The 20,432-nt window shown below is 41.0% G+C and overlaps 3 protein-coding genes across 3 annotated transcripts; 1 reads left to right on the top strand and 2 right to left on the bottom strand.

Annotated features, from left to right (window-relative positions):
- Nucleotides 1–652: 652 nt before the first annotated feature.
- On the top strand, nt 653–2,817 carry trarg1b (trafficking regulator of GLUT4 (SLC2A4) 1b). Its single transcript, XM_084940529.1, has 3 exons — nt 653–1,552; nt 1,705–1,831; nt 1,921–2,817. Exons 1-3 carry the CDS (start codon nt 1,154–1,156, stop codon nt 1,932–1,934), a joined length of 540 nt encoding a protein of 179 aa, XP_084796655.1. The 5' UTR covers nt 653–1,153; the 3' UTR covers nt 1,935–2,817.
- On the bottom strand, nt 2,815–17,843 carry LOC146379324 (Golgi SNAP receptor complex member 1-like). Its single transcript, XM_084940528.1, has 9 exons — nt 17,763–17,843; nt 16,217–16,334; nt 15,834–15,909; nt 15,482–15,589; nt 14,930–15,021; nt 13,286–13,360; nt 5,506–5,535; nt 5,192–5,274; nt 2,815–3,219 (listed from the first exon to the last, which is right to left on the bottom strand). The coding sequence occupies exons 1-9, from the start codon at nt 17,803–17,805 to the stop codon at nt 3,095–3,097; spliced, it is 750 nt and encodes a 249-aa protein (XP_084796654.1). The 5' UTR covers nt 17,806–17,843; the 3' UTR covers nt 2,815–3,094.
- A 659-nt stretch (nt 17,844–18,502) lies between these two features.
- On the bottom strand, nt 18,503–19,984 carry cryba1b (crystallin, beta A1b). The gene is made up of 5 exons (XM_084940530.1): nt 19,946–19,984; nt 19,721–19,839; nt 19,435–19,576; nt 19,200–19,342; nt 18,503–19,084 (listed from the first exon to the last, which is right to left on the bottom strand). The coding sequence occupies exons 1-5, from the start codon at nt 19,982–19,984 to the stop codon at nt 18,937–18,939; spliced, it is 591 nt and encodes a 196-aa protein (XP_084796656.1). The 3' UTR covers nt 18,503–18,936.
- Between the last annotated feature and the right edge of the window lie 448 nt (nt 19,985–20,432).

Below are 20,432 nucleotides of genomic sequence, written 5' to 3' on the forward strand. Positions count from 1 at the left end.
TTGAGTGAAACAAAAGTCATCTGCAGTGGTTTCGTCAACACGACAATGAGTTCAGTGGATTCTCCAATTACCAGCTGTGAGTCCAGTAGAAAACCTTTGGGACGTGATGCAGTGCAACAATAGACTTGAAGGAGCAATGTTCAGATGAAGAATCTGCATATTGTTATCATTTCTGATGAAGCACAATCACAAAAGCACATCTCCAACATCCTGTGGAATCCATGCCACCCAGATCTGAGGCTGTCTGGACAGCAAATGGACGTCCTACCCATTAATAGCTTAGCATCCATAATAAGTGAACTGCTTGTGCTTCTATGGCAATGACACACACACACACACACACACACACACACACACACACACACACACACACACACACACACATATATATTGCACATATAGAACATTTCATTATATGTAAACTCAATGTGCTTAACACAGAACATAAAAAATAAAAGTATAAGATAAGACATGAAAGCACTAGCACTTCGAGTATTGCTAATTTTATTTAAAAACACTTCAACTGATTCTTGACTGATCAGATGTTAAATTTGGGGAGCTCTTTGTAGGGATGCCGTTACAGGCTCTAATATGGCAGAATACAACCAGAGTCTGAGCCTGCTCCAGCTCCACTCATCTCTCTCCCCCACACACCCTCCATAGTGTTCGATATGCTGATCCAACTGCTGCCCCCATGCGCACATGGAAAGATGGAAAGCTTTTACGCACCGCGCGCGTTCACTTAAAACGGGTTTAGCTGTTGTTTCTGCATTGTCACACGCATCGCCTGGTGCATAAGTAGGCTTCGGCATTAGGGATGTGCTGTAGAAAAGTAGGGGATGCGGTAATACCTCACTACATAATACAGGGGGGTGGGGGTAAGAGACAAGGCGTGCGTCCAGATGCTCACCGCCAACTAAACGCGAGAGAAGCTCAGACATCAATAACATCTTGCTCATCAATAAGAAATTTTGATGGAGTTGGACTGCTTAATTAAATAGGTTGCCTTTACGCTAGCTGAATTTGTAATATTTAATCTGATGACCCCCAATGGACAAGATCTGAAGGAAGAACTCTTCAGCGTCTCCATCCACAGGAAAGCGGCTCGGCCAGACAGAGAATCCGACTTGGAGATATTTCTTATCTTTCAGTGATGGCTATTAACACTGATGCTGCCTTTGGGAAAAGCGCCCTTGGCGAGAGGGAAGTTTCTATACCCACCGGCTTCCAGGACACGGAGAAGCTACTGAGCACAGCAACCACCGAGCCCACCGGGCAGAGCAACATCAAACCATCTGACTCTTTCTCCCTGAACATCAGAGGGAGTGTCCGCTCCCTGGATGCGGACCAGAACGGACACAGATCACCTCTTAAATCGGGCTCCGTTGGGCAACTGGCCCCACCCAGATCCTCGTCCCGGCTTTTCCTGGGACAGCTGCCCTCTCAGGTGCCACCGGGCACCGACCCCCCGAGTTACCTCTGGCTCGCCGTGCTGTCCTGTTTCTGTCCCGGCTGGCCGCTCAATATTTGTGCCTTGTGGTATGCAAATGTGGTGAGTGCCGCGCAGTTATTTAGCTTTTACTTTATCCATAGACATTTTCTCCGGGCTTTAAATCACACTGTAAATCCAGGTGTTTTGCTACTGTTTTGCAACTGTGTTGCTTTTAAATAATTTATATTTTATCTCCTTCCATTTCCCGTTAGTCGAGGACTGTTCTCCAGACAGGGGATGCTGAGGGAGCGAGAAAGTATGGGCGTCTATCTATGTTACTCAGCGCCCTGGCAATGGTGCTGGGTGTGGCTGTGATCATCTTCGTAGCGGTTACAATAGGTATGCGAGGAAGAAATGGAACAAACACACAGAAATCTCAGTGTAACTCTGTGTATATCAACTTTTTCCTCTGTCTGTTTTGCTCTCAGAGATGCAGCAATGAAAAGTGGGATGAAAGGAGTCTTCTTTTACGTCATCTCAAATTTTCACACGAGGAAGGATGTCAATTTGACGATGAAAAAGCACAAACAAGACGAAGAGACTCTCAAGTACGACTTAATGTTTTGTTTTTGTTTGTTTTGTTTTCTGCTACGGACCTATAAAAAAAACAGAAAGAAAAAAGAAAGAAGGGCAGGACATTTCTATTTTTCTGGCTACACTCATGCCCAATCACGTCAGAAACTCAGGATCTGAGGAAGAAAGATAAAGACTGCACTATTGTGTCAGGCTGTCAGTAACTATATTCTCATAGTCTAAACTAGTGGTGCACTCCTGCCTTATGCAGACAGCTGGATAAAACTACAATTTGCAAATAAATTAAAAAAAAGAAAAAAACACATATGGGTTCACTAAACACAACAACAAATACACAAGATCAGAAAAAAAGGCATCAGTGCACTTCTAGTCCATGATGTCGTCACTGCCTGCCCTGTTTCTCAAAACTAAATATTAACAAAACATGAACTTTTTCTCCCGTTTGATGCGAGAGTTTTGTGGCTGTAGGAAGACGTATAAGCTGTTTTCGTACATTGTTTACATGAATTTTAGGCACATGTCTATGTATCACAACAATGCCTTTCTGCAGTCATAGTGTGATATCTTGCTTTGCGTGCTGTCATAACTGAAATGACTCCTGTTTGGACTCTACTGAACCTCATTATGTTTACAATATACTGCAAGATATGAACGGGGCAGTTGCCCCCCTTGTATGCACCGATCTTGGCACTCTGATGTTCATGTTTATACATTTATACTGTATGACTGGTTTACTGTGCCATAGTTCTGCATGTCTGAAATAAAGCTGAATGAGCATGACCAACCTGGAAGTGAGTTTGTCACTTTTATTTAACAAAATAAGTCAATACAATACACAATTCCAATGAAAGGTTATCATGTGAATTTATAAGGAGTTAAAATAGCAACAGGATACAAGCAGCAATATACAAATCCCCAGAAAATAAATAAACTCTCCAATCTGAGAAATTACATCTTATTTTCAATATTTGGTGTCAGTTATATTTTTGTGCCATAGAGAGAATAAAAACCACCTTGTATACACTTGGTTAGAGTTACAGTGCGTATATTTTGTCAGTTGATGGCGATTCATTGGAAAGTGTAGAGCAACAAGAGTATGGTGCAGAGACCAATAACCACACCCAGAATTATAGAGTCCCGCCTCTTGCGCAAATTGATTTTCTGGATGAGACTGTTGATGGCAGGGAAGCGATCTGAGAGGCGGGGTAGCAGGGTGAAGGAAAATAATTAAGACCCAAGCTGGGTTTCCCTTCCTTGCAGTAAGTAAATAAGAGACAGAGAGTAGCAGGAAAAAACATCAGCAAGGCTCCGAAACAAAAATGCAATCCAGCGGCGTGGTTCAGTGGATCCAAACCTTTCCATCTTATATTAACCCACAGGCCTGTCAGATGGACTCGAGACTTTAAAATTAGGGTCATTTAAGACTTAATAGCAAAAAATTCATATTTTCTAAATATTTTTTCATTCAGTTCAATGGTCAGTGTTCATCTTAGGTCTGTACTTTTTTTTATTTATTAGTGCAATCTAGCTATGCATTTATTATTTTAACTATCTAAGTGCTTATGGCTCAGTCACACAAAGTAAAAATAAGACAGAAACATCCTCGTGACAAGGAAAGGAAAGAAAAAAGTGGTTCCCTGGTAGCTATGGTGACCAAGTGTTCACCCAGATGTGGGGGGTGTTCCTTTGTCAACCTGTGAGCAACCTTTTTTGATTGGAAGACAGTCGCATTGGTCGTCTTTCTTCATTCACACCCAGACAGACTAGCAAACATTTATAAATACAGTCGTGGCCAAAAGTTTTGAGAATGATACAAATATTGGTTTTCAGAAAGTTTGCTGCTTCAGCTTTTATGAAGGCAGTTTGCATATACTCCAGAATTTTATGAAGAGTGATCAGATGAACTGCAAAGTCCTTCTTCTTGTTAACACAGGTGAGAATGTTGACGAGCACAAGGCTGGAGATCATTATGTTATGATGATTGAGTTAGAATAGCAGACTGGAGTTGTTAAAATGATGGCGATGCTTGAAATCGTTGTTCTTCCTGTTAACCATGGTAACCTGCAAGAAAACATGTGCAGCCAGCATTGTGTGCGATCGTGGCTCAAAGAGTTGGCAGTTCGTCTTGTAACCGGTTCGAGCCCCGGCTCGGACAGTCTCGGTCGTTGTGTCCTTGGGCAAGACACTTCACCTACCGCCTACTGGTGATGGCCAGAGGGGCCGATGGTGCGATATGGCAGCCTCGCTTCTGTCAGTCTGCCCCAGGGCAGCTGTGGCTACAACTGTAGCTTGCCTCCACCAGTGTGTGAATGTGAGAGTGAATGAATAGTGGAATTGTACAGCGCTTTGAGGTTCTCGAAAAGCGCTATATAAATGCAATCCATTATTATTATTATTATTATGTTGCATAAAAAGGGCTTCACAGGCAAGGATATTGTTGCTGCTAAGATTGCACCTAAGTCAACTGTTTATCGGATCATCAAGAATTTCAAAGAAGTTCAAATTGTTGTGCTCAAGAAAGTCCAGCAAGGGCCTCTAACGATGATTCAGAAACAACTGACAAAAAGATCTAAAAACACTGAAGCAGCAAACTTTATGAAAACCAATATTTGTGTCATTCTCAAAACCTTTTTCCATGACTGTACAGTGCTGTGAAAAAGTATTTGCCACCTCCTTGATCTCATAAATAACCTTTCCTTTAAATGACAATGTCATTTCACACTGGCCCTGTATGAAAAACAAAATGAAGGTTTTGAATTGGTCCAATCAAAGTCTGGGCTTAAATGTGATGGCAATGCTTTGGCATGACCTTAAACAGGCCGTTCATGCAATGTAATTCCTCCAGACAATTCCACACTTGTGGTTTTGACCTATTTATCACACTTACACATTTCGCCATATTATCACAGATTGCACGTAACTTCCAAGTTGACTCCATTCGATCGCAAACTCATAGCAGACTGACTCTGTCTTATCGCCCCTAACTTGCTTTGAAGACCGCAGCTGACTGAGAGTGGTTGCACAGGCGTTGCCTGTCTTCACAAGCAGTTTTCTATTTTCCTGTGCAACGAGGAGAACTGGCATTTTTATTTTAACACAGAAAATAGGAAAGAAAGTCGAGTCTGGAGAAAAAGAAGAGAAGTGATATCAATGATAAAAGGATACTGGCCAAAGTTGTGACCCTGGTTTGAATGGACTTCAACATCCCACGCTGAAATGTGATGTTCTCTTTGGTAGTCATGGCGATACTGCAGGGAGACAAACCATTAGGGACTGGCGGCGGCACAAAAAGAAGCACACACAGTAGCTGTCTTCGCAGAATCACATTAAGCTTGTTTCAGCTAATGAGCTAAAAGTAGGGAGCTACAGTAATCTGTTTTAATAGACTGAAATGTGCTGCATTTGCTTATGATGGGCACGTGTTGAGTAAGAACAAAGCAAGGGAGGAGGAAAGCAAATGAAGCATTAATAGAACTGACCTTATTGCGTTGTCAATACGGCTGTCTGAGCTGTGAACATAGGACAAAAAACAAGAAAAAGGATAAAAGTAAGTCAACCATCTTCAGTAAAGTTAAAGATTAAAACTTCCTAAAATAACCTTATGAGATCATTTCAAATGTTCTCTATATGAAGTTATGGAATTATACAACAAGACTCAGAGGAAGCCTGTGCCATGAACCCACACAGCCCGATCGGTCTGTTATCATAAGAGAAGCACTTCATCTGATTCCTGCGAGGGAGGAGAAAGTGCTGTTAATGAGCGATTTTGGGGAAAGTCCATTAATGTGTATAACATTTCAGCTCTGAACATATGGATATTTAATGTTTAGCTCTGATCCCTGATTTTCTCGAGGCGCACGTAAGGAAAACATACAGAGGGTCAACAGTGCACATACACACAGAGAAGGGCTTGCATTATCTGCTAAGATAAGTGATGGGCAGAAAAAGTCTGGGGCTGAGCGGAGCATATAAAGGCAGCTGCGTGCATCCTGTCGGACTTCACTAGAGACCAAAAATCAATACTGTGCTTTATACTTCCTCCATCTATTCGTCCACCGCTCCCACCATCTATCTGCTGCCGTCCTCTGCTTTTTCAGACGATCCTTTATTAGCCGGCAGAGTCAGAGGCGAGGCAGCTTCATGTTTAGCAGACCCTACTTTTCTTTCTTTGCTTATTTTCCTATTCTTTACTTATGATATAGCATAACATTATAACTTAAAATTAAAAATCTGCCTGTGTTCAATGTACATAAATATGAATACAGCTACAATATGCAGACAGACATGGTTTCCAATGGTTTTCCATTTCTGCATATCTGACCACTAGTCACACGTATAAAGTTAGAACCACTGAGTCTTTTTTAAAAATTTGGTTTAGTTGGCATCTTTGTTGAAAACAGAGCAGAGGCAATAACGCGGATCAACTCCCCACCATTGGACATTTGCTTATTTAACAAACACACCCAAAAGATTCTTGTGAAAATGAAATGAGAGGAACCATTCAAACCTAAATGTGTCAACAAGCCAACCAGCAAATGAACCAGTTAACCAACCACATCCCTCATTCAGGTCCAGATCTGGGTCCAGCTGAGAAATGCAATTTGCCTAGCATGCCTGAATCCGCTCTAGGACTTCCTCCCGGTGGGACATGACCAAACCACCTCGTCGGCCCTTTTGATGTAAGGAAGTAACGGCTCTACTTTGAGGCAACTTTGTCAATAATCACATCGATAGTACTCTGGGCCCCCTTTCTTCCTACTGTAAAACACATGTAAAAAACCTCGGTGTCTACCTTGATGGTTCTTTTAAATTGAATAAGCAGGTGAGGGCAGTAGTCCAGTCCTGCTTCTTTCAGTTAAGACAGCTAGCCAAGGTAAAGCCATACCTTCCGGCTAACGTCTTTGAACATGTTATTCACCTTCTCCTTACTTGCAGATTGGACTACTGCAATTCACTGTATTTTGGTCTCGACCAGGCCTCCATTCATCGTCTTCAGATGGTCCAAAATGCAGCTGCTCGCCTGCTAACTGGTACCAAACGGGGAGAGTATATAACCCCAGTTTTAGCTTCTCTACACTGGCTTCCTGTCTCCTGCAGGATCCAGTTTAAACTTTGACTTTTTGTTTTTAAGTTGCTTAACGCCCGAGCCCCTTCTTACCTCTCTGAGCTCCTTTCTGTTTATGCTCCAGGAAAAACCATGAGGTCTAGCTCAAAATTAATACTGTCCATCCCACAGACTTATCTCAAATCTCGTGGTAGAGCCTTCTCTGTGGCTGGTCCCAGACATTGGAATAGTCTTCCCCTAAATATTAGATCTGCACAAACACTTGATCAATTTAAATAACTACTAAAGAATAAAATATAATAAAATAATAAGAAGAAAAACACCAGCAGTCCAAAACTTTTATAAACTGAGCACTAGCAAAGTGTTGTCTGTCGATCAGCTAATAGCTAAATCGAATCCTTTTAGCAGCCCTCAATACTAGGGATGGGTACTGGTATCACCGGTTCTGACATAAACGGTAGTAACCAGACCGAAAAGCAGCGCACATTTCGGTGCTTTATTTCGGTGCTTTTTTTTCCTGAGATGTGATACACTTTAGATTCTAGCCAATCATTTTACGTTTCTGAGGATAGTAGGCGGGTCCAGGTACGTACGTTCTTTTAGAGCAGAGCAACAGATTAAAAATGCCCAATGAGAAGCGGTCAAAAGTCTGGCTGTACTTCACAGCAAAATATGCAAACTCAGCAGCCTGCAACAAGTGCTTTAAGGTGATACTGTGATACTGTCAAAGGAGGTAACAACTCAAATCCGATGAAACACCTGGCGACGCATAGCGTTTTTTTTTAAAGCCGAGAAATGCGCCGTATTTGATAGCTTGCTGCGAGACCTCACTCCGTGCACATCTACTGCGGGTGGGTTGCCTGTTATCGGACCTGGAGCAACATCCCCCAAAAACCCGAAGAGGAGAGTCCTGGCCCCTAGCCCTGCCAGTGTAGCAGAAATGATGATGGATGATGATGGCAGCAGCAGCCGTTCTTCTCTGCGTGAGTAGCTTAATGTTGTTCGTGTGTAATTTACGTTGAGTAGGCTAACCACGTTATTACATTAATGCATGTAAGGTGAACTAGCAAACATCATCATAGCTACATGCGGCTGTCTTCTTGTTTGATGGCAGATACTCCCTTCACGCTGGCCAAAAAGGCTAAAATGACCAAAGAAAAAGTGGAAAACAGTTAAACATGAGAGGTTTTTGGACAAAATTTGTGTTTTTTCCATTGTTTAAGCACTGCTTCCAGCCAAGAGTGATACCATATATGCCCCATAGCTGCAGAAAAGGCTAACATTGTTATCTTTTTACAAAAAAACAGCTGAACATGAGAGGTTTTTGGACCAATTTTGTGTTCTCCATTCTTTAAGCACCGGTTTGAGCACCGTTTAAGCACCGGCACCGTTTCAAAAGTACCGGTTTGGCACCGGTATCGGATAAAACCTAAACGATACCCATCCCTACTCAATACTGAGACGATGCCGCACATTTTAACCTCATTTCTTACATTCAGTATTGAACATTTGTTCATATAATGCATTTACCCCACCGAATCCCAAACAAGAATCTCCTCATCAATCACTGACATGTTCACACCTTCGAGAAGTCAAAGTGCAACAGTGGTTTCTCAGATCAGCCTCACAGAGCCTCAGATTTTATGTGCATTCTTCTTTCAAGCTCCATCTATCTAAATAACAGCACGCCCAATATCTCATAACATTGACAATAAAAACAGTTCCTCAACTTGCAGAGACCGCTGCTGAGACTGTGTTTCATTGTTAAAGGTAAATTTAACTCCTCAATTTTCAATCTGAGAGTCTAAACTGTCTGAAGAGTATTAATAGTTTGTCTTTGCTGATGTCTGCTCCTCCTCCACAGGTGATACAGGAGGAAAATGTTTCTCTGGGTAAAATCAGCAACGCTTGTTCATCCGAAACAAACCAAGGATGCACTGGAGGAAGAAATAACCACACTGTCACAGCAGGTGGGCTATTTTTTCCTCATATGGTTGGGAAGGTGCTTAAAGTGGGTGGTTTATTTCTGAATCATGTTCAGTGATCACGGCAGCGCGCATCTCAGCACATTTCTGGCATTTCAACAAGTCCAGTACTGGCACTGTCAATAATGTTACTGTTGGCTCAGGGAACTGTATTAGCATTAGCTTAAGTACTCATCAAATACAACGCAGTATTTAAAATGTTCATATAACACTTTATATAAAGGTATAGACTCTTTTCTTTTTAACTTGCTCTGACCTTTCTTAAAAAAAAACACTGCCTCTGTTAGGAACAAATAAAAAAACAAAAAGATAATACAAATAAATACAAATCAGAATAAAGTCAACATGTAACACAAAACTGCTTTTTGCTTCATTAAAAAAAAAAAAAAAAAAAAAAAGGCATAACATGTTCTCATCATTAAGGCCAAAAAGTGTGATACCCAGTGTCACACGAGCCTAATGACTGGCCTCCTTGTGGCGGCCTTGTGAATACTTTGGTTGCTAGCGGACCGCTGTAGTCACCTGCAGTTTGCACAGAAGACGTCGCCTTATCTGAACTCGCCGAGCAAACATGTTCAGTGAATAGTGATTAGCATGGTGGCTGCAGAATGGTCTCTAGACCTGTGTGACCTTGTTGTGGTTGTATTAATCTAACAGTTACAACATACGTAACAAGAATTTTTTAAATGGATATTAAACAAAACTGATATACTTCCACATTAAAGAAGAAGTAAATAAATGGGAAGTTAATAAGAAGTATTCAGCAGCAACCATGTAAAATACCTGAAAATGAAATCTCAAAGAAACTCATAAATTTTTAACTAAGGAAAATGTAAAATGAAAGGCACCTAAATGATGACTAATCATGTTGGATTCCCGGCTCGACAAACTGCCGCGTCAGTTGGTAAGTTCAAAGCTGTGGTGCATATCTCAACACTGACACGGTGGATTTTTCACTGAAGTAGCTAAACACTTTAATGGCTCTCCAGACTTTTCAAACAAAACCATTATCACCATTAAAAAAAGTGTTAATCCCCGATGGGGCGTCGGGGGATTCCCCAGGAGCATCTTCCTTGGAGGGCTCAACCCGGGGTTGCGGTCATGGCCTATTAAGGGCTCTGTTGGCTCTTAGGTGACGGTTTCCTCATGGCTGCGTGCAGCGGGGCTAGGGGAGGGTCTGTGCTGGAGGACGGGGCTGTGGCTCCCCACACCCTCTAGCAGATCATTACATGAAGAAACCTTTTAATACAAGCGCGCTCACGCTCACAGGTGTACACACAGGTGCTCACACACACAAACTACACCCTTTTTGGCTCCTACCTCAAAGCACACTGTGCGCTGTCGAGCCTACGTGCTGCACAATAATGTTTAATATTTAATATTTACTGTTATATTCCCATAGATCATCGTGATGTTGTTTATTATGTTGCTCTTTTTTTTTCTGCTTGTTTTCTCTTTTTTCTTTCTCAACAGGCGATCCAGGTGATTGATATATGTATTTTTTGTCTGCTTATTTTGTTGGTTTTTGTTTTTTGCCCTTTATCCCCGTCCCTCTTCCCCGCTGTTTTTCTTTCCCTCTTTCTTTTCCCCAGTCAAATCTGTCCCGTATTTAGCAAGTGAAAATAAAATAAAATAAACAATAAAAGGTGAATCAAATAGACCATTACGGCAAGACTGGGATGGTCCATTTGGTAAAGTAAATCCGTTGGGCATCTTTCTTCACCTTTAGACAATAATTCTGATGGCAAAAAAGCCAAACGGGACAGGCAAAAAAAAAAAAGTGTTCAAGACTTTTATTTACAACAAAATACCTACGAAACCTTACGATAATTTAATCAGACTCAGATATTACATTAATCCAAACTGCCTGGAGAAACAAGTCTGACCACTTTCAGCCCTTTGAAATATCTGTGCATTTATTTTACCTTTAATTGTTGCTGGAACAACCAGAAAACTGCATGTGTTCATCATCAAATATCAATATATTGATCTAAACTCACAGCTAGGATCATTATAGCCTTCTAGTTTATTTTTCTAATATATCTAAATGCAAACAATAATTGTTTAAGCTGTTGCACAAAACATAAAATATACAGGATCTATGAAAAGTAAGGATTTGTAAATAGATCTCTGATAGGTGGGGCATTCCCTTGCACAAGAAACTGAATAATAAATGTGTGAGCTGTGCAGGCTCTCTGATTTAGTCACATTTACTTTAAAGATTAAATGACAAAAAAAACAAACAAATGAAAGCCCTTTTTGGTGTTTCCAATTCATTCTGAACAACTAACTCTGCTGTTTTCTGCCACCACAATGCTGACTCACGAGTTTCGGTTCATTGTTGCAACAAAAAAGTTTCAGAGTGACGTGAGAATTCAGATTTGGGACGTATCGAGGGTTTGTGGTGTGACTTGGAGGTGTCTGACCCCCTAAAAAAGATTTTTAATAACAATTATATAGAGAGGCCAAAATGAGTGGATAAAAGAAGTTACTGTTGACCACCTGACTCATCTGAGCACAGATGAATAATCATCAGCCTGGACCTTCATTATAATCTCAACAACTCGCATGTTTCTACAGAAATTTTAATCATGAAGTTCAGCCATTTCGTATCCATCATTTACACCAGGTGATATGCAACCGCAGCACAGCTCTGTCCTAGAGTCAGACAATAATTACCTTTTTTATTTATTATTTTTTGTATTTCAAAAGGAGGAATTGGATCTCAGTCCAATGGCAACTCAGGGGGAGGAACAAACTGCGGATCCACTGCTTCAGGGAACAGCGGTGATGGGAGCGTGGGAGTTGTGTCTCTCGCTGCTAAAATAACCTAAACCATGTTTTCATTATCTGCAGTAATGCAGTCATTCCCATAAAGCCAATATACGATATAGAGTCTGGTCTATCCCCCCCCCAGTTCCAAAGTAAAGTGGTCAAACCACAACTGGAAGCCACTTTGTATTCACTGCCTCAGGAAGCACCGGCAGTGTGAGTCCTCAGCTCAATGTGTTATTTTGTTCAGAAGACACTAAAGGTGGGCTGTTTTGTGATTTCTGAATTCTTAGTCATTCTCTGTATTTTAAAAGGAGGAATGGGAGCCCAGTCAAATACTGGCAACTAATGTAAAACAGGGGGGTGGAAGCAACGCTGGATGCCCTGCCTGGGGGAATGCTAGCAGTGCGAGCGGTCTGTTTTCTCTGTCATTTTGCTGAAAAGTTAGCAGGAGTGGGTAGACTTCAGAGTTTAGAATCTATGCAGTAAAATTAGTAGGTTGTGTGATTGTATCTATTTATTATCTTTTTACTTCTGAAGGGGAAAACACAGCCAGCACTGGCAACACGACAGCTGGTGAAGAAGATACTGGAAGGAGAAAAAAAAACACCTGCAATCTAACGTACGTGAGTACTGTTAAGGCCTTTACACGCAGGATGGGTTTAAAATATCTTTCACACGCACCTGTTCTTAATGCAGCCGCTCACACTCACCACATATTTTCGCTGGAAAAAATTGCGGCATTAATTTTTTCAAACCAAGCACAATTTTTCTGATTTTGTGGATCTGAATAAACAGATCAAACCAATCAGGTCACTGCATTTGGCAACAAGTGTGCTCATGGCTCAAATCGTGCACCTGTGCTGAATATACAATATGGAAATCATTTTTTAAAAGACACAGACGGACAGTGCTCTGTGTCGATGGGCTCTTTCAAATGATTTGTCTACCTTCTCAGATGTGGTCCCAAGTCTATAAACAAGCATTCAAGCTGGCCCACTGACATTCAAATTTATGAAAGACACGATACAGCTTCAACTCCTAGATCAAACCATAATCTACCTGTTCTCTTTTTCCCCTTTGGATAGCATTTCCACAACATGAAACCTGTTTGTCACCACAGCTCCGAACACGCCAGCACACACTGACACAAGCAAGACGAGCTTCTGAATAATAGCTGCATCGCTTCTTTTTTATAAATAGAACCCAACCGAGCTGAACAGAAAACTCCAATCAGGAAGTGTCTGAGTTGATGCAGTCATTTTTTATTACATCAGTGGAAATACCGCAGACACATCACAGAGGGGGAAAAATAAACTTTGCACAAAGAATTCAACTCTCACATAAAGGGGTTGTAAACAATGAGGAATTTTGGAAAATAGCTCTCAATCTTCTTGTGATAAGTGTGAAACTGATTTTCTTAAAGATGTGTCTTACTTTCTTAGATGCTCGTGCTCCTTCAGGAAGAGCTCTGTCCTCCTGTTATTCACCCCTGAGCTGCTTTTGTAGGACCTGAGTAAGAAAATTAAAGAAGGGTAAACTCCAGCATCAGATTAGCACCAAAAACGTTATTACAGCTGGAACATGAGTGTGTGCAGATGCTTAGACAATATACTTAACATCGAAATACGTCAACCTCCCTGTGACAAGAGAAGGATATGATTCGTCATCAGTGCTGCAGGTATTTCCCTCCATCCTAAAAACACATGCCGGGATACTGATGTACTTCCGGCATTAAAGCTTCTAAGTACTTAACCCAAAGCTCCGTCCTCCATCTCTTATTTACACCACCACCATCCCATTTCTATTTGGACTAATAATCTTTTTAAGCCATCATCTATTTTCTGTTCTGTTGGCCCACTCCTTTCACTGTTCCTCCACACCTCTAATCTCAGTGGGAATAATTAAAATTCACTCTCATCATTTTTGTAATCAATCAAAGTCAAATCAGGAGAAAGTCTCATTCCCTCTGTCTGACTGTCTTGCTCTTCCTCGCCTCTAGTGAAAAAGCATTTCTCTGCATCAGGCAGGCCAGATGTAACCACTCTCCCTCAGCTCTGGCTCAATGAAAGCCTTGTGGTTTGATTTACTGTAGAAGGCACTTAGGAAAGAGAGAGACATAGACAGATACAGAGAAGAGGAGGGAAGATGGCTAATAAGAGGTGTCTCTTATTAGAGGATGAAATATGATAGCGGGAATGCAGAGTATTAAAGGGTAGGGGAAACCAGACACTGAATAGACATCTCTGCCTCCTGCTGGTCAGGGATAACATCGGACGAGAAGAGGAGGGATGGGAAGAGAGCAGAAAAGTGGGACAAAAAATAAGGAAAGCTTAAAATGTTAGATTTGGTGAGAACAAAAAGTAGGCATGGAAGGAATTCAGGAGGAAAAGGAAAACTCTGCATACGTAAAGCAGGAGAGTAAGAAAGTGATTTAATAAAGCATTTTTGTAACATTTTGGGACATATGGGAGATAAAAGAAATGACACCTAAAAAGATAAGAGAACTTCTAATATTAACTATTAGAGTTATCATCAATATCAATGAGAAGCCTAAACTACATTTGCCACCAAATTTATTCACAAAGTACCACAATAAATAATTTTACACAACACTTGCGCTGTACTTGGAGCTAAAAAGAAGAACCTACAATAATTAATTTCCATTAGCTTAAAAATTTGACAGTATTCTTTGGCTCCACCTCCTCAAAGTTAAATATTACCTGTTTTTTTTTTTTATTATTGTGAAGCACTTAAAATAAAAGTTGTGCCTTACTGCTGCAACCAACCCACTTCAAAAGGCACAACTTTGACTTTGAAGACAGGGTTGGCGAGCAAGTCGAATTTTTCTTACAAACTACAGCCAACCACAGCAGCACCATATATTTCTTTGTTACCAGTTTCACCAAGTGAGTGCCGACAAACACTTGCCAACCTTTTGGGCAATACACAGTTTTATCTAGCAAGGTTACCAGGGCCTCGCTGACCAGCCTCGAGGCCTGCGTGACTGACGCTTCACTCGCGGTTGTATTTTCTAACAACATGAAGTCTTTTATTGATCAGAGAGGGAAGGGAACTCACTCGATGTCTCTGTGAACTGAGCCCAGAAGGTCCTCTCGCTCTCGCAGGCTGTAGAAGTTGCTTTTGATTTTGTGGAACTCATGAGTGTAGTCCTGCAAAATAAAACACGATAAACTACAGCCAGTGTGACATGATATCACTAACAAACAACATGATTGGAAAACATCGGTGCAAAATACAGTACATATTTCATAAATGCATCTTCAAAGTGTGCAGAATGTTCCAATAAATAGCTGAAAGATTTTGTCCTTGACTGAGGGGAAAATACTAATCATATGATCACTCAAAGACATGAAAAAATTGTTTTACAATGTGGATTTGCCCAAAGTTCAACTGTAATTAATTATAACATTTAAAGTGTGGAGGGCTAAAAGTGATTATTGTGAAACAGTAATTATAAGAATAATGTCCCTGAACTTTGAACTCAGGACCTTCTTGCTGTGAGGCGCCAGCACTAACCACCACACCACTGTGCCGCCCGGCAAAACTGCAAATGAAATTAAAGTTTTATTAATTGCACAGCCTACAACAAAGTGAAGGAAGTCTATGTACCTGTAAAATGTCTCTGTGCCTCTGTAAGGTGTGCATCAATCCTGCGTTGTGTGACAAAACTCCAGGGGTGCTAGTGTATTCTGCCATTTTGTCATTGACTGCTGTAAGCTGCAAAAAAGGATTAAATTCTTATCAAGTAGCCACAGAAGCACAGACGACCTTTTAAGAGATAATGTGATTTCAAAACAGCCCAGGATTATAATTTGAAATATTCGACTACTCGAAAAAAATTAGTTAACAAATAGGCTTCAGGCCTAACAGTCTGTTTGACTCTAAAAACATAGAGTAACACAATTGTCTGCTACTGAAGGCATCCTATACGTGACCATACCGTGTGCCACATTTAACTCACATTGGCTAAGAGCTGGTCCAGCTCAGTCGTCATGGCCACAAGCGAGTTGTCGTGAGATGAGCCCAGAGAGTCAGACCTGATGACGGAAATAGAAAGGATGCTCAAGCTCAAATTTATTGTTTGACAAAATGTGGAGTGTAAAGAGCGGTGGAATTCACAGGCAACAAATAAAACTGTTTTTTCCCCCTAAAAATACTAAATGTATTGCTCACCCAATTCATGGTTAATTATTTATTCAGCAAAAACGTAAAAAAGAAAATTTAATTTAAATTCAATAAGTCAACAATTATACGTTCTAAAGCTTCTGAAAGCACAAAGATCCAATAAGATTTCGTTTGAGAGAGGGTACATGTTTAAAGTGAAGAGGGGAAAGCGCTGCCAACCTGCTGTCTCTCATCCGCTGGTCTGGGCTGCTGCTGCTGTAGCTGGTGCAAAGCTTACTGAAGGAGACTAGCTTGAGGTCAAGCTCATTCTCCAGCTGCCTGGCTTGTTTACGCAAATCTGATGGGGGGAGAAAAAATGGAAAACAAATAAATTAGACAACCCTCAATATCATGCCACAAGATCTACAGGAGTCCAGTCAGGATAGAAAGACCCAGGCAGATCATTTTATGTAAACCCAGAGTGTCAGTGAAGGAGAAGCCCATCTCGGTCATGATCCATCATGATTCACAGGTTATTGTAAAGTGTGAAGCACAGAAAGAAAGTTGAGTGAACAACTGGATATTGTTCACAACACCAAGAGTGAGAATTTGGTGAAACTGGAAGTAGTGTGGAACAACATTATGCATTATGAAAATGTACAAGAGTCTGTAAAAGGACAAACGTTACCTTGGCCTTGAGCACAATTTTGTGGACCACCCATTAAATAATCACTGTGTTCAAGTTTGGTTAAATTCTGGACAAATTCTTTAAATCTGCCGAAGGATTTAAAGGGTCACTGACTACACGTGGTTGGTGAAAGCATTAAGCATAAAGCCTCGGAAACTCTGGTGTTTTAAGATACCAGAAGCATGTTAAATTAAACTATTTATTTCACATTATTGTTGCAGGGTTAGTGTTTTATTTTCTAAGGTACATATTAGATTTAATAGAACTAAATCTCTGTAAAGTGTATTTTAAATAGCACAATTTAATTATCATTTACCAATAACACATTACAGCACATCCTTTACACTGAATTATTATGGGTTGCTGCTGACAGTGTGCTGACCTTTATCCAATGAAAAGAAACTTTGATTCTCTTTTACTGTTTGAGATGGTATCAGAGATCCAAAGTTTGATCTTGGATTTAAAAGTTTGAGAACCACTGGTTTACAACAAACATCCACAAAAAGCTGATAAACCACAGACTACACAGTACAGGTAGAAACTATTTTTATGATTATAAAAATAGTTGTTTTTCATAATATTATGATCATCAAAACAGAAAATTGGGCTCACTTTTGATTTCAGCCAAATGTAAGGAGATAACTCAATACCTGGCAACCATAACATCACGAAAGCCTTCATCTGATTAACGAGGTGACTGATTTGGTGGTCAGCAATGAATGACCATATATGTGTAAACAACTATTAACTTCCTGTTTGTTTACACTTAACGATGCAAGACTTGTTTGGTTGAAATCTTCCCGTTACGTGCCTATGAACAGTAAACGGAGGATGAAACACAAAGGTTTACAAACTCTGGTAGCACGTAAGCTGGTTTAAAGGAGGAAGCTGAAGTCTGACTACTGACTTTTGAACTACGAAGGCTAACACGCTAACAGATTAGCTCGAAACCGGCTAAAAACACCTTCTAACCGCGGATAAAATAAAGTTTCTGAACTGCTGAGTTTGTATAACCTGGATAACAAAAGCCTTACGTGGTTGCAGCTGTTTGTTTGTGTGTTTGTTTGTTTTTTTATTACACAAAGCACCATTATTTACCTTCCCAGTAGTTATTGCTGCCTGCCATGTTTGTTGTTGACATGTCATCATCAGCCGTCAAGAAGATACAGTTGTCGCACTTGTCTTTCTATCCCACAGCGGCCTCTAGTGGTTTCAAGATGTATGTCGCTCCCAGAGATTACTAATTTTGATATAGAGTAGGCATCAGTAACGGTAAAGCTAATTTTAAAAATGTAGAAAATCCTACATTCAGAATTTTAGACAAATAAAATTCTAAAATTTTCATGTTGAAGTATAAACCACTGGGTATACCGATTTATTGGTAGCAATATGTACTTAAATTAGACTATTTAAGAGGTAATGTGGGGTTTGCAGCTGCTGTGGGTGTTTAACTTTAACTCTGTCAAAACTTTTATTTAACCAGCTATAGAATAGATAAAAATGCCTACTTCTGTAGTATTAAACAGGTCATTAAAGACATGTTTATTTGAGCTTTACACACTGCGTTTTTGTATTGGAAATTGCTTCACTCCATTTCATACACATTCACCCAAAATTCAGTCTCTTATATTTAGCCTCATGTAAACTTTGGCAGCTCTATCTTTGGCTCGGGGAGTCACTCAATAAGATGATGCAGCTTTACAGGCTGGTTTAAAGTTTAAAGTGTATCAGAAAAAAACAAAAAGCACACACAGATGTAACTGAGATATGTGTCAGCATTGTGATTCTCTGTCTTTTTGCTCATTCTCTTTATTCATCGTCTTGAACACAGGCAGTAATTATATCACAGTAACAGCGGCACTGGTGGTCTGGTAGATGTAGAAGACAGTGACGATGATGATGATGATGATGATGCCAGCAGTGGTGAAAAAGAGCAAAAAAGTCTGTGTTGTTTTTTGCGTTTCTGCAGCCTCGCCAGATGACACCTCTCTTTCACACTGATTCAGCTTTTTTCTCTCATTTCTGTCATTCCTATTGTCTGTCTTTCTTACATCTTTCTTTTCTTTTATGATGTTTCTTTTAAAAAAAAAAGTGCTATGACACAACTGACGCCAGTAAGCACCTGAAGTCCAGTCCCAGATCCTGCTTTGACTAGCTGGAAGATGGAGGTTGCGGGACAGGAGGAGGAGGATAAGGAGGGATGGAAGCACAGGAAGGAGGGAGAGGGAGAAAGAGTGGAGCGATAAGGAGGTTTAAAGAAAGCGCTCTCCTCTTAGTGCTGGATCCTCCTGATGGACTGAATCTGAGGAGTCTGGGCGTGGGAGCCAAATTCACGGTAACACTTGTACTCTCCTCCGCGACAGTCGCACTCCATGATGTACTGGTGGCCACGGTAGCCAGGGTACTGGTAGCACACAAAGCTGCAGGAAAACACGCACACAGACACACGCTTGAATCAGGTAAGCAGTCAATGCTTTCTAGTGGCTGTGTGTTTCTCAGCTGTGTGAAGGTGATCTAAAGTGACCGTGAACTTACGCTCCACTCTGAATCTGCATGGATCCAACTTCGTTGTTAAACCAGCCCATGGCCTGCAGGGAGGGGTAATCATCACACATCTCGAACTGACGTCCCATCATGTTCTCCATCTCAAAGATGATCATGCGGGAGTCCTTGTGGTTCTGTGCAAAAGAGAGAAAAAAGAAGTCTCAGCAGAATTTGAGAATAAGCTGATGTCAGCTAATGGCCGTTATAGTGTGCTGTGTTAACCTACAGCACAGCAGATGGGCCTGAAGGAGATCATTCTCTCAATGCGGTAGGAGTTGCTGCCACTATAAGCCTCAAAGCGGGGGTAGTCTCCCTTCTCCAGGACAAACTGTTGGCCGCAGAAGCTGGAGTGCTCGTAGCCCACCCAGCTGGAAGCCAGAAACAAATGAAAAGAATAATGAGCGCACCTTCTATCTAAACCACCCAAAATCTGAAGGAAAGATACTCCGTTTTAGTTTCTTTAAACAGTTTAAGGGTTTCCAGAAGAGCAAGGAAGCTCATCAGATACGTACGCGCCACACTCCACCTTCAGGGAGCGGATGTTCTCCATCCCACACTCCATGATGTTCTGGCAGCTGGCGGTAAACTCCATACGCCTGCCCTGGAAGTACTCCTGATCGTACACAGTGATCTGCAAAAAGCAAAGAGGGTGAACTGAGTACAATCAGATATTACTGTACATAAACTTGTGCTGCTGCTTGCATTCCTGCAAGATGATGTGTAAAGCATATGCTTACCTTCCAAGGGCCCATGGGCATGGGGTTTGTCAAAGCCATGTTGTCCTCTTTTTCAGCAGTACCTGCAGAGTAAAATTACATAAATAGTCGGGAAATGATGTGAGAAGGTCAAAATCACAAAACCTGTGGCTCACTGTTTGCTGTGCCATAAATTTAAAGCCCAGGTTTGTCACACCACTTCAAGCCTCCTGCTCACTCTTCTTTGCTGTTTTCACTTGTTGTTTTAAAATAACTTCCTCATATTATAGTTAATGTAATAACACAAGGTACACGGGCTTCCTTCTGTTCTCGTAAGACCACCTGTTGTTAGTTGGATTGTTGCATTAGAGGCCTAGGCTACATTACATTCATAGACTGGGAAACTGTGCTGTATTGGTAACTACTTTAACAACTTGGACCTACCCAAACTGGTGAGCTGTGTGTCGCAGGGTTCCACTGAACAGTGTGCGGAGGCAGTGTGGACGGGGGGTATAAATACACCCACGGG

This window comes from Perissodus microlepis, chromosome 10 (assembly GCF_051167445.1).
Source record: "Perissodus microlepis isolate ML-2025 ecotype Zambia chromosome 10, ASM5116744v1, whole genome shotgun sequence".
Classification (NCBI taxonomy): domain Eukaryota; kingdom Metazoa; phylum Chordata; class Actinopteri; order Cichliformes; family Cichlidae; genus Perissodus; species Perissodus microlepis.

Excerpts from the sequence above, each read along its gene's own strand:
- trarg1b (XM_084940529.1), top strand. The coding sequence starts at position 1,154 with ATGGCTATTAACACTGATGCTGCCTTTGGGAAAAGCGCCCTTGGCGAG. Across the intron at positions 1,553-1,704 it reads CCTTGTGGTATGCAAATGTG|TCGAGGACTGTTCTCCAGAC; the intron begins GTGAGTGCCGCG and ends ATTTCCCGTTAG.
- LOC146379324 (XM_084940528.1), bottom strand. The coding sequence starts at position 17,805 with ATGTCAACAACAAACATGGCAGGCAGCAATAACTACTGGGAAG. Across the intron at positions 5,536-13,285 it reads GAGCACGAGCATCTAAGAAA|CTCAGACAGCCGTATTGACA; the intron begins GTAAGACACATC and ends CTATGTTCACAG. Across the intron at positions 5,275-5,505 it reads CGTATTGACAACGCAATAAG|TATCGCCATGACTACCAAAG; the intron begins GTCAGTTCTATT and ends GTCTCCCTGCAG.
- cryba1b (XM_084940530.1), bottom strand. The coding sequence starts at position 19,984 with ATGGCTTTGACAAACCCCATGCCCATGGGCCCTTGGAAG. Across the intron at positions 19,343-19,434 it reads TCAGGCCCATCTGCTGTGCT|AACCACAAGGACTCCCGCAT; the intron begins GTAGGTTAACAC and ends TCTTTTGCACAG. Across the intron at positions 19,085-19,199 it reads ATGCAGATTCAGAGTGGAGC|CTTTGTGTGCTACCAGTACC; the intron begins GTAAGTTCACGG and ends GTTTTCCTGCAG.